Raw genomic sequence first — 19,673 nt, forward strand, 5'->3', positions numbered from 1 at the left:
ACGACATCGCAGCTACTTGAATCTAGCTAGCTAGTTGCGCATGAAAGTGCCATTTAGGGGACTATTTGAAGAGAGTAATATTTGACTTTGAATGAGACCTTTTATTTTACACTAAGTACAAATAAAAATATGGTCTACTAAATAAGTCTAGATAGAATACGAAAAATGAACTGTTGGACAAAGTGTAGTAAAACTTTTAAAATTTACAATGTATACATAGCCTTACAGGTATACACAAAATTGAAGTAATTACGGTTAAAAATAATTAAATTAAGTTAAAATCAAAAATAGTAAGAATAAAAGAATTCATATTAAACAAATGAAAATAATGATTAAAATTAAAATAAAAAATACTACTTTCTTCTTCTTCTTCTTTTGATTTATGGCTTTTCGTAGTAAAAATACTACTTTAATAGTCATGAAAATGTCAATGTCAAGGTTTTGTTGTATTGGCTGGTGACAAATTATCATCATTATTTATTAATTATTACATTTCTAATCCAAACTTAACAAAGCAAGAATAAAGCAAAGAAAAGCTCTTCTATTAGATTTGTCAATTTCATAGAACTTTGTGTACAACCAAATCGGTACGGCCAACTCCCGTTATAAATCTCTAAACTAAATTGACAGTTTTAAATGTTCCATCGTCGTCCTGTTCACACTGTATCGTCTGGAGCTCTATTATAAGACTTGTCATTTTAGTTTATATAAATAAACTACGATAAAAAACACATTGCCATCTAACCCCAAAGTAAGCGTAGCTTGTTATGGGTATTAAGATAACTTATGAATATTTTTATAAATAAAATATAAGTTAATTAAACGTGACATTGACAAAGTACAATGTGCTGATTTGGCACACATAAAAGTCAAAAGAGCAAAAGAAGAAGAAGAAGATTTATTTACATCAAAATTGGCAAATCAACATGTCATTTTCAAGATTTGCAATACGACAAAAGTATTTGAGATTGTAAATCGTTTTTTTTTTCATTGTGAATATTACGTACGCCATGGCTCAAACAAACAAGAACCCAGGGTTATAAAGCCTAACGATACAAATCTGATGTCATTTTGGTGTACTTTATCTATGAGCAGAACTGTTTACGCTACCATCCAACAAAACATACCAAGACAACCCTGGTTTTGTCACTCTCGAAGTACAAATCGCTGGACTTCATCCACAATTTCCCGATTGCGTCTTGGTCATGCTAGCACACCTGTACATCTGGCCAAACTCCGGATAAGGGACAACTCCATCTGTGAGTGTGGCTTGGATGAGGGCACTATAACTCATATTATTTTTAACTGTCCCAAACTTACCTATCCCCTCTATGACGTTCTTCCTCCCAAAGTCCCCCGTCCTTTGAGTGTTAAATGTTTTTTAATGTTTGTTTTCAGTCCTTATTGTAGATTTTTATGTAAATATATAGTAAGTAATAAAATTAAAGTATAATGTACAAAAAATATCCGTGTTAGATATATATGCATGTGTTGTCTGTGCTGCCTTAGGTTAAAGAGCTAACTAGCTAATAACAACTATTTCTTGGTACAAATTCAAAATTAACTTTTCATTAGTTTCACCGATCAATCTCCTTCGTGCCTTCTTCACCTACAAGACATTGGCGAAGTACCTTGTGCCCAGTTGGCACAGACAAAAGCCATAAACAAGAATTGAATTGAGCAGAACTGTCTGAAACGTCAAATTGAAAAATGTCAATTTTTGCCCTTTGCTGCTGCTGAGTGTTTAAATAATTTCATTGGAAATGATATTTTTGTAGTCTTAATAGTAGTTTAGGAGATGGATTCTGGCGCAACGATGGCTCACACGAATCAGGTGGTCCTTGACATTGACGATGAGGAGCCAGGGGAAGGTACAAGCCGAAGTAATCCGCTTCATAGGATGGACTCGGTTTCTCGACCAATTCCAGTAAATAGAAGCAATTTAGGCCTCGGGGATCGGCTTAATAATGTCTTTAGGGAGATCCGACCGCTCGTCGAACATGCTCGGATGGTAAAACTTCATATTTGTTATTATTTTGTATTACGTGACGCAACACTCGCTATTACTCTAGACGGTTTTTATTTATTATTGTCGTATGGCAAATTCATTCTTAGGTATTATTTTCTTATTCGAATAGATTATTACAAAAAGCCAGAATTTTTTTCTGAGAATGCATCTAGATACGAGTTATACAACATTTTTTTTCAAGGACTTTTTAGATATGCTCACACCAGATTACAGCTATTATAGCTAGTATCAATATCATATCCACCCATTACCGGCCCACTATAGGAGTTTGACAGTGCAAATTGGTGGACTTCACAAGCAGGAACTCCCAGCCAGCATGGTGAACTAGAGCCTTACCCCCTCTAAATTGTGGGAGGGAGACCCATGCTCTGTAGTGGGCCGGTAATTGGTTGATGTGACATTGTTGATGTATTAATAATGTGATATTAAATCTGTATTTGTTTTTAGGGCAACAATGCTAGGTTATCCCTGCCAACATGGTTGCCAAGAACTCCACCAGGGACCCATCAATCTGGAGAAGGTCTGCAAAGACCGCAAAGTTCCATAGCCCATGTAAATTTAGGGCCTGGATCTCAAACTTATGTTGTTAATGAGAGAAGTACACCCCTTAGTCAAAGGCAGTCCAGCCATGGTATGAGCAACAGTGCCTCTAACGATTCCAATATTTCTGAACAGCGGCCAGAACCAGCAGATATCAATGTGTCTGTTAACCCTTCAAATAATAATAATATACATGACAATGCTGATAATGATAGTCAAAGTGAAGATGGGACACAGCAGGTGAGTTGTTGAAATTAATTTATTTAAATGCAGATTTCTATTTGATTGTCAAAATTTTAACTCTAAATATTTTTATACTAGGTGCTATAAAAATCCTAGCATTTGTGGGTAATAATGATCTTACTATAATGAGAATATTGTATGTAAATCACTGGCATGTTAAGTTTGTTCTGCCAGGCGTAGATATTAGGCTATATCAATGCCAGCTCTTAGGTCACCAAACTATCGTAGATGTTAAACATTTTATTATTAATGACCATCATCTTCACAGAAGTGCTGCAAGTTCAAAGTCCTTCCTACTAATTGCACAGCTCCAAAACATTTCAGCATGTTGAGAAAGGGCTATAAAATTTCGGTATTATAGTTACATAAGCAAGAGATTTATTTACTATTTAAACAAACCAACATGTAAAGCCACTAAAAAACAAAAAAAATATTTGCTTAATATTTTGGCATGAAAAACAAAACAAGGAATTTTTCTTTTGCACAGTTATAGTTATTATTTATTAAAACTTTAATTTAAAAAACAAAGTTAATTCCTTTGAACAAATTCTTATATTTAGATAGATAGATAAATTCTTTATTGCACACAATTAATATTGGTAGTAGTAAAAGAACAAAAGGCGGCCTTATCGCTTTAAGCAATCTCCAACAGACAACCCTTAACAAAACAAGCAAATTAATGATTATGGGAATGGAATAATGCAATATTTTTTATTTAAACATGAACTACATTAACTAAACATAATAATAAGACATAAATAGCAACTACAAATATAAATAACATTGAAATAAATTCATACATATATATATAAATACAATTACATACAAAGTTCATATAGAAGTTTTTGCAAATATATTTTGTATAGCATTCTTTTCTACAAATACTTGAAACCCAAATAATTTCATCAACAGGCATGCTAAATGTAAATAATGTTGAATTTTTTAGGTAGTGGATGTGCGAGCAACCCTAAATCTACTGCTGCGATATGCACCATTCTACTTCCTGCTGTTTATTAAGTTCATGTATGACAGTCGCGAGACGATCTTTACGTTCATTATACTATTGTGCGTTTTCGTGCACGGGAACAATGTTGTCAAGAGGTTGGTAGCTTATAATAGTTAAGGATCAATTTTTCAATTGACAGCGTATAATCTTCATATGACAATGGATTTATATACACCGTTTTGAAAGAAACTTCCGCATCTCGAAAGCTTAGAGATGTAGTGGTAAAACGTCACTTAATATTGTCACTTATCGATATTCGGCAATATTGCATGCATCCATAAATTGCACTACCTACCTATTCTATTTCGGACCATGAACGATTCGTTTTTCAGTTTCTACTGTTGCTTACTAGATGTTTTAATCGGCCATGACTTTGTTGATGTGCTCTTTAAGTCTCAAGCGGTTCCGACCCTATTTCATTTAGCAAAAAAAACTAGCAGAAGGAAGCATAGATTGTTAATTAAAACATTTCATAAATCTATATATTAATAATATAGTTGAAGAGTTTGTTTGTTTGAACGCGCTAATAGCAGCCGAGCAAAAGGTTTAAACAACAACAAGACATAGTGGGTTTTGTCTGGCATAAAAATTTGAAAATAGCAACTGCTGAGTTTCTTTCTCGCATTTTCTCGGTAGCCCTTTGAACCGGTCGTAGAATCACTACAAACAGACGGACAGACAGACTAGTTGTTTCGAAAGTACTTATCTATTCTATATATATAAAAAAAAGTTGAGTTAGTTACACCATTTATAACTCAAGAACGACTGGACCAATTATTATGATATTAGAATTTTTTGATTACTCTTAGTCCGGAATAGGATAAAAAGTATTAAAATATAGTATTCATAAAAAAATATGTTTGGTGATACAACGTTCGCCGGGACAGCTAGTAATAAATGAATTAGAATTTGAATAGTGGATAGAGTTTGTTTGGGAAACTAATCAGAAATTGTAAGCGGTAACCGCTTGTAGTGAGCCGAGTTGTGTAGAACTAGGTTTAAATATATATATATTTTTTTTTAGGGAAAACGGTAAACAAATGAACCGCAGCATATTAGCATTGTTCTGCGAAATTATCTTACAGACTTCAACCGTTTTGATAGTGCACTACCTGTTCGGACACGGCAAGTTACTGCCCAACATAGTGATGTTCCCCCCGTACACGCAGCCCATAGACGTGTGGGAGCTACTGTGGCTGGTCGTGCTTACCGACCTGATCGCAAGGCTGATCACGGTGGACGTCAAGTTGTTTATTACAATGATGCCATCTTTCATACTTCCATTCCAGAAGAGGGTGAGTGCTTTTGATATCCACATCTTTTCTTTATTTTCGACGCCAAGCCGCATTGCTGTCTTGTGTTGTAACAAGCATGATGCCTAGTTTTGATAAAACTGCAGCAACTGAATGAATGAATGAATGAATACACTTTTATTGTACACCACAGAGAATTTACAGAGATACAAATACAACAGCACAGCACAACGCTAAATAGCGATCTCTTCCAGGCAACCAAAGGCATACAAGAAAATGCTATATGAAATTAGTAGGTGGTACAACAAACATTAGTGAAACATTAGGATTCTAAACTAAATTAACATAAAATAGAATATAACATAGTACATATTAAACATGACATATTAAAGATATGTACAAAAATATAATATATATTCCATACATATATACAACATATAAACATACAAATACTCTACTATAAATACATAACTGATAGTTTGAAATCACAAAATACTGGATATTCGCAGAGATTCTCGAAGTTCAAGCGGCACAAAATTATGTTTGTATAGAAGTGACGTCATTATTTTAAGTTCGGCGCCTTAACCGCCATAGCGAATCGCTATACTTTGCGGTTATTGAAAATAAATACCAATCTCACTTCGAAAATACAAACAGAATTACGAAATACTGTTGAAGGCTGAATAAATATATTTAATAAGGAATCACCCTGTAAAAATAGTAAAACAAAAGTAGCATATTTATTTTTTCATTCAAACTAATTGAACAAATTCTAAGTGTTTACTTATGACTACCCTATTGAAGATTAGAGATCGATACATGCATTGTACCTACGCTACGCGACGCGTAACTAATAAAGTGACAGGAGTCACTTGATATTCATTTCGCATGTGTTGTTAGAGCTGTATGTGGTTTTCATTTACACTTTGTATATAAAATACGTTTTTTATAATACATACATATGATTAGATAAATTCAATATTTTAGCTATTATTTGTTACTGTTATCATGCCTATTACAGGCCGTCAAGAAACTCAGCAGTTGCTCTTTTCCACTATTTTACATTTTAACATTAATTTTTCTATCTTGTATACTCCTAGCATAGCTCTGTCTATCGTACGCTGAATCACTCTGAGCTTTCTTATGAAGCCATAGTAAGCGAACACGTTTCAAATCTGTAAGTTAATACAGGTTTGTGTAAATCTTAGTAGTGAATGGTGACGGCAGATCACAATACAGTTGTCACCACCTCTTCTTCCCACGGATATCATACGAGGCGATTAAAGAAACGGCAAGCAGCGTCTTCTGTTCAGCGTGCTGATTGTGGGCAAATCCTCCCTTTGGGAGAGGCCCTTAGCCCAGCAGTGGACTATTAACTTCTTAATGAAGGATTTTGTAGATTTTATTAATTCCGCTTTTTACGAGTGTTACTTCTGAATGTACGGTACACCCCAAACTATTTGGCCGCCCTGAAGTGAGCTTGCGTTTCCTTTAGGGCTGCCAAAAAGGTCGGAGACTATATCTTATATATATATATATAAATATATATATATATATTTCTTGTGTGCGTGTGTATGTCACCGAACTCCTCAAGCGACTGGACCGATTTGAATGAATTTTTCGGTATGCGTTTGGGTGGCACCCTGGATGGTTTAGATTCACAAATCAGCCCGACAGGGCTGATTTCTCTGATTTATCCATATATATATATATATATGGTTTGGTGTATAATCCTCAGCGGACAGCAGCAAACCCCTCATTTAAGGCTTAGCGAATTTTTTTAGAACTACAACTAAATTGAATGCCACATCAAAAAACAAAATCAAACGCAGACGAAGTCGCGGGCAACAGCTGGTATAATATATAGATACTGATAATTAATGTATACCTATAGAATTAATATCAATAATACATAAATATATACAATATTGTCAAGCCCCAAACAAAACAGAAGGGAATAGGCATGTTAAGTTCCGAAGATTCAAAACAAAACATGATCTTTAACAAGTTTTTTAAAAATGGTTGTTTGGGTGGTGGTTTGATGTTTTTTTTAAAAGGTAGTAATGGAATGAATTTATTTTCAGGGTAAAGTGTACCTCTTCACAGAGGCCCTGTCCCAGCTATACCGGTCCATCATAACAATACAACCTTGGATATTCTTCCTCATGCAGTCGTATGAGGGGTCGGAGAAAATGGTGGGCATGAGCCTGGCTTCGGTGTATGTGATCGCTAAGGTTGTAGAACTGCTGGTGCGGCTCAGGTTGTTCAAACAAGCCACGTGGACGTTGCTGCAGAGTGTTGTGAGTGGCTGAACTGATTTTGATTGTTTTCTTTGCAATATATAGATTACAAAAACGAAATCTGCTTATGCTAGGGATCATAAATATACTATAAATAAATAAATATACTACGACAATACACACAACGCCATTTAGTCCCAAAGTAAGCGTAGCTTGTGTTATGGGATAGCTGATATATATCTTTTTAAATATAATACACATAATAACTTATAATATACAGATTTCAGAACATTTTCCAGTTGTGGGAATCGAACCCACGGCCTTGAACTCAGAAAGCAGGGTCGCTGCCCAATGCGCCAGTCGGCCTTATATATTATAGTTATCTTTAATATTTATTTCCAGAACCTTGGCACAAAGCCGACCGGCGAACAGTTGGGTTCGGCCGGTGAAGCGTGCCCCATCTGCCACGACGACTACACCACACCCGTGCGGCTAGGCTGTAGCCACATCTTCTGCGAACTGTGCATCGCGGCTTGGCTAGATAGGGAGCACACTTGCCCGCTGTGTCGGGCTAAAGTCGCGGATGAACCCACTTGGCGAGATGGCTCCACTACACTTGACTTTCAACTTTATTAGTGTTGATATGGCTCATATTCGTAACAATTTCATAACAGTCGTGTTTAAAACTGTGTATCGAAGCTTGAGTTAACAGAGAGGCCACACTGGCCCGTGGTGCTGCTGGATAAAATTCATGGATGAACCCGCCTGGCAAGAGGGGTTCGACTTTGTTTTTCTACTTAATTGGTTCCACTACATGTGATTTTCAACTTTATTAGTGTTGATGCGGCTCATATTCATAACAGTCGTGTTGAGAGCTGTGTATCGAAGTCTGTCTTGACAGAAAGGACTGGACATTGGTGCTGCTAGATAAAATTTATGGATGAACCCACCTGGCAAGATGGGTTGGACTTTGATCTTCAACTTTATTTGTGTGTAACAACAGTCCATATTCGATCATAGTTATGTTGTGCATTGTGTACTACATCCTGACTTGACATAGAACTCTCTAGCACAGCCAGGCATAATTCGTAGTTGAACCCACTTGAAGAGACGGTTCCATTACCTTTAATTTTGTTTCATTAGGTGTGTTGATACGGCTCATATTCATTTTAGTCGTGTTGTGAACTGTTTATCGAAGCCTGAGAGCGCACAGTTGCCTATTGTGCAGGGACAAAGTCGCCGTTGAACCCACCTGGAGAGAAGGTTCCACTGTATATGAATCCTAGCTTCATTAGTATGGTAACAATGCCCATATTCGATAATCTTTGATTTTGTATCCTAACTTTGATTTTCAACTTTATTAGTGTGTTGATACGGCTCATATTAATTTAGGTCGTGTTGTGAACTGTGTATCAAAGCCTGGCTCGACAGAACCTGTTGGGTTGGGATAAAGTCGTGGATGAAAGCTCATATGGTGAGACGGTTCCACTATTCGATTATTGTGTTCTCAGCAATCGTATGCGAACTGCGTATTGTAACCGGGATTGACAGAGAGTACACTGGCCCGCATGCTGCCGGATAAAATTCAGGGGCGTACCCACCTGGTGACACGGGATTCGACTTCACTTGATTTCCAACTTTATTTAGGAGTTATAAACGTCCATATTCGATTATCGTAATGTTTGACTGTGTATCACTCAACATAAAGCACTCTTGCTGCGTACACGACTGTGCTGTCTGGAAAAATTAGCGGTTGAACCCACCTAGCGAGTGGGGTTCTCTACTTAATTAAGTGTAAATAAGGTCCATATTAGAATATAATGAATTTCAAACGACCAAAGGCATGTGGATGAACCCTCCTGGCAAGACGGTTGTACTTTGATTTTCAACTTAATAAGTGTGAAAATAAGGTTTACATTCTGTTATCGTGATGTTGCGAACGCCTACACACGCTCATTCATCGTGGTGCTGTCGGGTAAAATCGAGACTTTCGACTTTATTATTTTATTGATAAAGTTGATATTTAAAGTAACTTTATCTCACTAGTCACTTGTATGAACTGTGTATTGCTACCGTATATATATTTAGCAAACTTGTCCGTTAGGCAGATTTTTTGAAAAAGTAATAGATAGATAGAAAATGTATGGTTTGTTATATGGAGTGTCGACAGAAAATATTATTTAATTATATATTCACTCCTTAATTAAATGATTGTACAAAAATCTGTATATATAAAATTTTGAATATAAAAGTTGAATAATCACTCAATTATGTGAAATGAATAATTACAATATCTTCTTTCATTTCTTTACTAAAGTAATTTTATATAGAAAACCGTTTTTTTTAATCTTTATTTATTAAGAAGATCTTTCACAGGCATCAAATATCTCTAAATCGTTTAGCGGGCGTCTTTAAATTACGTGGGATGTTTTTTTACATTTTCTGTTACTCCTTCCCCCCCTGGTGAGATGTCGTGAGATTTTATTCAACCTGAGATTCAAATTGAGCTGAGAACAATTGAGAGAGTTGCCCAGAAATCAATCTCACGAGAGATTTGTCAAAATGTGGGTTTGTTACGTTAACGCGTTGGATTTTTATTGTATACAAAATAGTATAATTTTTTTTTTGTCTCAATCATGATAAAAAATTGCGTGATATTTGCAAAGACCCTCCCTCTCTCCAACGTAATATTAGACATTTGACTCCCCCAACATCTCACGTATTTTATGAACGCCCCCTTTTACATATTTAAACCGTGAGGTGATAGTGATAACTACATTCGTTAACTTAAAACTAAAGCTACAAGGGTTCCAAGCTGCATAAAAACTGTTTTCTTCTGTGCTAGTAATCTCGCTAGCGGCTCTGTATAAACATTTAATATGCGATTAGCAAAAACTGCGTTAAGACTATATTACCCTCTTACAGAGAAATTTTCTTGTACCTATGAATGATATTATAGCATTTGAAAATATATTTTTTAATAACCATACTGTTAGGATAGTTTAAAAATGTAAACTTCGCGTTGTCTTTAAAAATATTTCAATCTTTTGTTATTTTTTTCTTCTGACCCATATATCTCTAAATATATTTTTATAATATTTATATCTTATTTATTGCACCACCTACCTCAAATCTATGTTTATTTCCTTTTACGCCTTGGGTTGCCTGGAAGAGATTGGCTACATTATGCTAGGGAATAATTTTGTGGCCTTATATATAAATATATATAAGCGACCAAATTGTACCCACTCGCTTTATTGTGTTTATATCTCTGTAACTATCTTTATTGTCTTTGGTCTACAATAAAAAGGTATTAATTTTTTCATTCTATATTGCCAAGACTTTTCAGTGTAAAAATTGTTGAAAAAATAGGAAATAAACCATTGTGCTATAAATAAAATATAAACATTTATAAAAATATATTTTGTAAATGCCTCTTTTAGAGCGTTTTATGAATATAATGTAATATAAACGTTATTTAATTACATTTTTTGGCGGGTGAGAAGAAATGGAATATAAAATAAATTAGTATTTTTTTATACTGTAGCTTAAAATTTTATTGTAAGTCATATTTTGTTTGCTTAGTACGAGGTTGCACAACTCGCAAGCGACAATGGTTTTAGAGTGTCGAAACACTTCCTGGTCAGAGTAAAATGTTATGAATTACGTGTCTTGTTTTATAGCTATAGCTTTACAATTAATAATTTTTAAGTGAATTCTTATTTTTAATCTTTTCTAATTTTTAATAATTTCTAATTGTTTTCTCAAATCAACTCTCAACCCTTTATCGCAAGTATGTAATATTTCGTAAACAATTATTAATTGTAAAGTCAACATCTCTTGAGGATGATGCTCCGGTGTCGGAGCGAAACTTACGTAGAGGGTACATTGCCGAGGATCTGTTTGGTGTGGAGTATACCGATTGAAGAAATTATAAATTACACCATACAGATTCTCCTGCTGTTCGCGGAGGATAGCAAATAAAGTTTAATTTTCATAATAAAACTCGTTTAATAATTGGACCTACTCGTGTTAACGTCGTTACGCCACTCTGATACTGTTATCAGAGCGCCGTAACGACGTTTCGCGTATCATCACCCGGCCACATTTTTTTTAATAATTTATGGACCAAGGTGATGGCTAACCGTATAACTGATAGTAAAAGGAAAAAAAAACGTCACTTGTAGACAGAGCAACACTACGCAAGGCATGCAAGTTTTGCAACGTGCCGCCAATACTACTAACGAAACAGTTGAGCAAGTCCAATTAACGGCGACGTAATATCTGTTTCGATAATCGAAAACAATGCGGGCAAAGTTTTCGACCTCGTACTAAAATTTCTGCACTGTACATATGTAAATAAAATCATTGCGAAATTGTTATATCTAGATGTACATACAGAAATAATTAATTGATAACTTTTAAAAGAAATGTTGAGTTTCAATTGTTATATAAAGGAATAATCCAAATATGAAAGTCAAAAATATAGGTGATAATTTATTGTTATTACACTTAGCTTTACATTATTTTATTTGTTCAAAGTATGTAAAACTAGGTTTTGTCCGCAACTTCGTCCGCTTAGATTTTTCTATTTTTTAAAGCATATTTACACTTTTATATTTTGACACAGGATAGAAAAAATGGAGTTTATATCCTCGGACCCATTTGATTTTTAGATACGATGGGTAATTTGACCTTCAATAGAACCATAGTTTTGCCTTTACTTCATCCAGCCAGCGTATGATATTTTTTTACCATTATAAGCGAAGTTGCATAGTTAGGGATTCATGTTTAACTCACCAAAAGGATTCTTCTTCATTTTTCTTCCACTTCATTACTCTTATTCTGCTTCTGCATGTTTATATCTAAGCACTTCATTCCACCATGACATAGAATTAATAACTGCCGTTTGTGTCAAACTTAACAGATAATTTTAAAAATATGCGTCTTATCGTCAAAAATAATAATTATTGCCGTTGACAACAATTTAACATTGTTGATTATGTACTTATAATGCACACAACGGATCAAATAAATAAGTACCATTAAAGTGATTTAATAAAAAAAAAACCGGAATTATAACTATTAAGATAAAACACTTATTTGTAAAATATATATCGATAATAAATATCAAAAAGATAGATCGAGAAGATAGAATCTAAAAAAGGATTTTAGTTCCTGGCCCTAGTTAATAAATTTACATCCTTTAGGTGGGTCTCACACACTTCCTTAGCGATGCATCTGCGCACAAACTCGTTGGAAAGTCAGCCTCATATAAACTCTGAAAACTGTACCAATTTTGGTACTCAAATGTACTTCTAATCTTTTATTCATTTAAAATAATGAGTTAGTGTTATTGCTTAAATCTTGAACGTCTATAAATTGTTATGTACAACAATCATATAGTTTATGATCCAAATATTATTATTATTATTAAAATAAAACTTCTCTATTATTATAGATACAGTTATAAATATAATTACGAAACATTTCCATGGAGTGTGCCTAGAATAACGTATTTTATAAGCGTAATGTGATAATTTAAGAAAATCAGACAGGTGATATTTAAATAAATGCTAGTTTTTTTTAACGATGGCTTTTATTTAATCCAAACAAACGTTATCCTTAATTGTTTTTCTATGTTTCAAAGTTATGGTTTAGGCTTGCTTTATGCAGTTTCGGCCAGGGTTTACTTACCCATTAATAAAGGTATCTTAGTGATTATAAATTAATTATAACACTTTCCCACCTACTTTATACACAGAACTAAAGGGTGTTGGTTGAGGTGTAATTTTGTACTTATTTATAAAAAAGAAAAAATACATAGGTACATTAACAACTTCGCCTTACGTTGATAAGCACGCGGCGCCACATTGCAGGACTTGTTCCTTGCTTGCCTTGCGATATTTTGCTTTCTTAGTTCTAAAGGTCCATCTGCTTTACCCATCAATTATTACTAAGAAAAAAAAACACTGCTGGTACATTGCTCTTATTCTTAAAACATGACCATTTGTACACATGGATGGCGGGGCATCCTAACTCACACCAATATGAATCCATACTATAGTCGTAAAAATGTAATAGGCCCGTTTTGACATTTGTCATCGCGACGTAACTAGTTATGGAACCATAAGACTCTGTACTCGATACTCACGATAAATCAATTCAAGTTTGTATCAGTACTTGATTGATATTATTATGTATTGTAAATTGTTCGTTCCTTCAAAGTATTCCTTTAACTTCACAACCAATACGCGTGACTGGCTGTTGATTATACGTCCACTTTTCAACATGTTGAAACAGAGTTAGTATATAACAACAAACACAAAAATCGAGTCAAATCACTATGTTTAAATTAATGTCCAAAATAGAAGAGCCATAGTTAACGTAATAGTAAACAATATATATCAAACTTAAACGAGCGCACAGTCAACTTTACAAGATGAGGAACGAAAAACTGCGCAGTGCGCGCGGGGACGCTTCAGTCATGTGCCGCTTGGTCAGATACATCATCTCAGACTCATTATTTAGAACCCATTTTGAGAACCAAGCTCATTCTTTGCAGTAAAGATAACTACACAATATTTAATTTCGATATTCAGTAAAAAAATGGTTACAGCTCTAGTATAAAAAAAAAAGACTGAGAACGTAACTGTTTTCGGAACGTTTCGCAACAATTATAAATTGCGTGCTACTATGAAGTAAGCGCAAAAAGAATACTCGCGATATATTCTTTCATATTATTTAACGTCACAAAAAAATTTACGTATTTTTTAAAACACTGTATGTAATTGATTTTTATTTTTTTGTTTCTTTCAGTTTCGTTCCAAGTTACATTCTATGGTCTTGCACAAATGTCAAAACGGGCCTATTACATTTTTCCGACTATAATATTATAAATGCAAAAACGTGTCCGTTTGTTTTCTTGTCTTTTAAGACGTAACTAAGCAATTAATTAACTTGATTTTTGGCATAGAGTTAGTTACAAGGACGGCGAGTAAAGTCATGGAATTTTTATACCTCAGTAAACCAAACTATTCCCACGGGATTTGTAAAAAACCGTAATAAACGCGAAAAACGGCTATTAATTAATAGAGAAGAAAAAGGTTGGTGAACGTAATAATAGACACAAGGGTAGATATAATCACATTTTAATAATAGTTTTACAACTTCTATGATTCACATAACATAGTTATCGCTTATAATTAAATTCCGCCTACAAACGTGAAAAATTAAATAATTTAGATCATTATTAATAGTATTTATTATTAAAAGTATCACAAATATCAGATAGAACAACGCCGGGCCCTTCTTCGCTATGACATCAAATCTTAACTCACCAGATTAATATATGTTATGTTCGCTAGCATTCGTCAGAGTAAAATGGACCTTATGTAGCTCTATTTATATTCGGTTCTTTTTACCGATTTATATTTACAAACGTAGGAGTATGGACGATCCTTAAAACAAGTCAAATAATTTCCATTTTACTCTGTCACTACAATGTATTGACAGAAATATCTCGCACTACGATAGAAAAAAAAAATATTACATTTTCAACGTAGCACATTCTTATCTAGGTAGCTCATCCTTGTGATTTTGACACCATTAGTTAACTTTTCGTTACAAATGACATCGCTGCGGATATAATGGACATTTTTACGTAAGCGTTAGTAGTACATAACACATGGACAATTTTGTGTTTATGTGATAAGAAGATAAATGGAATAGACAAATAGATCCAATTTCTCATTCACTGTTTTTCAGCCTCGGTTCTAAGCATCAATTTAAAGGAGAGATTTTTGTGTTAACAACTGTCACTGGCATCAAGAGATAGTTGTATAGCGTACTAACGTTCATTTAATTTTGGAACGCGTTCTAAATTGAGTTGAGAACGCGTGCACAGTTTTTTATGCCTTGTGTCAGGGGAATTCCCGACTTGTCAAAAAAACTTCCTATACTTTGACGTGGCTAAGCTCCGACCCACGAGTTCCAAAAAAAATTAAGATTAAGTTACTAGTCTACCAGCAAAAGCTCGGTAACTTGTCTCGATGTAAATTGGCTCGATATATTATTTTCACTTTAATCCGCTTGTCACACTGCACTACCACAGCGAGAGCCTAATTGTCTTCGTGAGATAAAATAACAATGGCTGCAATTCATGGCAATTTTACTATTGTATAGGTGCGTTCGCGTCAACGAATAGATTTGGCGCATGGCATCCATGGGCGGCAGTTAGACTATATTATGCTTTTTTAAAGTTAAGTATTCCGTCAGCATCAGACAAAATAGCACCGAAATCCAATATTGGTTGGTATTTATTTATGATTTCATTGTTCTTGTCTAAAAATGGCGAAACAAAGGTACAAGGGTCGAGGCATAAAACGATAGTAAGTGCATGCCCGTTCACATTCCTAACGCAAGGTTATATTCGCAAACATTATTGATAGGAGCAAAACTTGCTTGTACTTAATGTACTGACGTTATTTACTCTCTCGCTCGCACGCAATGATTAAGGAAAGTAAAGGACCTGCAGGGCTATTTTGTATCTCAGTTGACACCAAATTTAGCTAGCCACTTTGGCAAGTCCCCTGTTAAATCCATATTTTCTGAAGCCCAAGTTTCCAACTGAGTTCATTTCAACTCTGTTGGAACTTTGGAAGATACAAATACGTAATGTATGAAAATGGTTTGGGCGTTATTTGATGGTAACTTTACACAGTGTCAAGTTTGGGGAGATACAGAATACCCCTACGGTTATAACTACTGTAGTTATACTAGAGCATCCCTATTGTTGCAAATTGATAGTATAGAACTCCATACATAAAGTACAACTTACAATTTTGCTCACAATATCGCGAGAGAGAAATTTGATTCATTTATTGATTGATTGAAGACACTTATTAATCCTGGAATTGGGCGGAAAACTTTAATGGCGAATATTATCATTATTTAATGCTCAAGTTATATGACTATAGTATCTTAGGGTCGTTCCTTTCATCATTATATCAACCCATTACCGGTCCACAACAGGGCACGGGTTTCCTCACACAATGCGATGGTTATAGGCCGTAGTACATCACGCTGGCCCAGTGCGTATTGGTGGACACGCCATTGAAAACTAGAACTTGCTCTCACGATGTTTACCTTCACTATGGCCACTAATGGAGCGCTATAGTGCAGGCAATTATGGAGCGCTATAGTGCAGGCAATTATGGAGCGCTATAGTGCAGGCAATTATGGAGCGCTATAGTGCAGGCAATTATGGAGCGCTATAGTGCAGGCAATTAAGGAACGTAGCGGTGATAGCCTAGTGGGTAGGACTTTGACTTCACTTTCGGGGGATCGAGTTTGAATCCCAGCACCCACTTTTCTAAATTATGTGCGTAGGTATTTAAGTGATAAAAATATCACTTGCTTCATCGGTGAACGAAAACATCGTGAGACCGGCAGGGTGATTACGTATCTCGCGACAGCAATGCGACAGGCGTAAATCTTGCAATCACTGCTGTCAAACATCACTTTTGTTTATTTATTGTATGGAAAAGTGACGTTTGACAGCAGTGATGTCGATACGTAATCACCCTGCGGCATGCCTGAGAGTTCTACATAATGTTCACAAAGGTGTGTGGAGTCCACCAATCCGCACTGGGCCAGTGTGGTGGACTACGGCTTTAACCCCTTCTCATTGTGGAAGGAGACCCGTGCTTGTAGTGGGCCGGTAATAGGTTGATTTTATGATGTTGTACTGTGACTAGATGGCGCTTTCGTACTGAGTGCAGTACGAAAGCAAACATTTCGACATTAACGTTCGCGCAAAATTCGCCCTTCTAAACAATGCCATAGAACACAAGGGCCCAGCACTGAAAGCGTGAAGCATCTATCGGAGGGACGGACGTGCCGTCAATATCATCTAGGTATCATTAATTTTGGCGATCCTTACAATTAATAAAGTTGTCATAGAGTTGTCTTGAAATAATATTAATTACCACTTATAAAGAAAACTCAAAGGAACAAAAAGATTCAGTGGCCTTTACACGCAGAGTTCGGTAAAAGAACGCGTCACGAAAGTTGATACTGTAATTCAAAGGTGTTATTCCACCCATGTTGATCTTAGATTGCGTTTTTTACGTGGCCGATCTGCCATCAATTTTTCTATACGTTATATATGTTTAAGTAAAATGGACCCAATTCTCTCTTGTTAAAGCTTAATTTACTTCACAACAAATTAGTATTAAAAATTACATTAGTACTAATACACCGACTTTAAAAAGAGGTGCTTTACGTCAATTTTACTTTAACCGTTATATTATTTAGCATATTTTAATGATTGATCTTGCCTTCTATTTTTCGACTGTTCGATGAAAAATATTTGACTTTGGGCGATTAATATACAGATTCTAGCTTACTGTTTGAAGCAGTACCTAAGCTCTGCTTATAGTACACAAGATAAAAAAAAAATAGTGGATTCTAAAACGGTGATTTTGGAAATGTGCAACTACCGAGTTTCTTGCCGGCTTCTTTTCACTGTGTTAAGTCACTGCAAACATATTGACGTTTTAATAGTTTTAATTGAGTTAAAAAGTGATTATGTAGTTGAAAAGTTAGCGGGCCAGGATGGTAAACAGCCGCGGCCGAACCCACAAGATCCATAGATCTTAGATAGATCTTAAAAAAATTTGAATGCCAAAAAAATTTAAAGAATCCCCGAAAAAGTGCCCTAAAATTATGTATCGACGCATCAAAATTGCCTTCTAACTGAATAAAAGTCTAATTCAATAATGTTTGAGAGACTAATATACAGGCTCCAACAGTGCAAATTCATGGCGCTGTATAATGTTTTCCAACTTTCGTGTCGCGTACTCAACTCCTGTATAATGGCTGCCACTCTAGAACCAATCGCGAAGGGTATCATACTTCATAATCAAGCACATCCCGTTTAGAAAATTCAATATAAATATACATAAACTCCGACTAGGATGAATTGAGTTGAAGATCGCGGAACCAAACTATTCCCTAAAAACAGTACAATACATTTTGATACTAAAGCAATGAACACACAGGAGCCGTGGCGGAGACGGACTTTTATACTTAGTCTTTGTAAAACTGTCAAAAAGAATTGCCGCGCAGAGCTCCTTTGTGCCCTCAAACCCAGCTGCCATGTGTTCCCACCATAAATATCTTGGCTTTTTGAACCGCTCTATAGTCAGCCTGGGTTCTCTTTATATCTTTACAACTGAATCAAGGACATCATAATATTTAATCACATATTATTCAAACAGCAAATTCCCATCATTAGTACCAACCCAAGTCAATATAGAGTATAAACTCCACCTAACTGAATTGAGTAGAGTATGTTGCAGAGTACAAGTTTGTTTGTCTGAATCATATATATACATTTATCGGTTGTAACAATATGTCTTTTACAAATACATAAAAACACAGGAGTCAAGGTTTATATATAGCGAATTATAACAAGCTTCTTATAAGTTTCGCCTGTCTTTATGTCTGACTGAATTGAGTGATACAAGTGTTTTTTTTCCTCAAAAATGTTACTAATTCACATGTTAGCCGTTTTTCAGCTAGACTGTGTCCCCTTTATCTCTATACAGCTGACAATTACAATGAAAGTCGCACTATTTAGTCACATTTTATGAAAATAGCTAATTCTTGTAGACCGTCTAATGTTTCTGTTCTCGTAAACTCCGCCTAGCTAAAGTAAGTAGAGTCGAAGTTCGCAGAACTAAACATCATAGGTCATTTTGCTTTTTTTACATGATTTATACTTAAGCACACAGGATTTGGTGCGGAGGCAGAAATATTTATATAGTTAAATGGATTTTAAATAACCATCGCAGGTCCTCGCTATACTATATAACATTATCTGCCTGTCTGTTTTTCCTCCGCCCAGAGTCCTGTAGGTTTCCTATCTAAGTGTAGAGGTGTCGGTGATACTTCAGGCAGGTTTCACTCCATCCCTTGACAATCGATCTAAAACGTCACTGAACTATTTAATAAAATAATATTCAAGTAGGAAATTTGCGTATACTGCCCATTTTCATTACGATATTTAGTGGAAATTAAATAATATATCATATCTTAGTAAAGCAACAAGTAACTAAACAGGGTCACCGAAAAATAATGTTGGGTTAACATATATTGCAATATAATGTTTAAACTTTAACTTATTATAACTTTACATAGGAGATTGCCCAATTTTAGAGGAGAGTTCTTCTGTCTTAACCATATCTTCTGCAAAATTTAGTATATATATGTACTGTATGTCATTTCAAGAACTTTTTTGCATATCAACGGGAAACAATTATAGCTTAAAATCCCCTATATTATTTAAATAAAATTTC

General features: G+C 35.0%; 1 protein-coding gene across 1 annotated transcript; it reads left to right on the top strand.

The window, feature by feature from the left end:
• Positions 1–1,711: 1,711 nt before the first annotated feature.
• Positions 1,712–10,327, top strand: LOC120626944 (RING finger and transmembrane domain-containing protein 2). The gene is made up of 6 exons (XM_039894757.1): positions 1,712–2,011; positions 2,477–2,809; positions 3,759–3,913; positions 4,843–5,113; positions 7,156–7,371; positions 7,714–10,327. The coding sequence occupies exons 1-6, from the start codon at positions 1,799–1,801 to the stop codon at positions 7,945–7,947; spliced, it is 1,422 nt and encodes a 473-aa protein (XP_039750691.1). The 5' UTR covers positions 1,712–1,798; the 3' UTR covers positions 7,948–10,327.
• Positions 10,328–19,673: the final 9,346 nt, after the last annotated feature.

Source organism: Pararge aegeria, chromosome 10 (genome assembly GCF_905163445.1).
Source record: "Pararge aegeria chromosome 10, ilParAegt1.1, whole genome shotgun sequence".
NCBI classification, from domain to species: Eukaryota; Metazoa; Arthropoda; class Insecta; order Lepidoptera; family Nymphalidae; genus Pararge; species Pararge aegeria.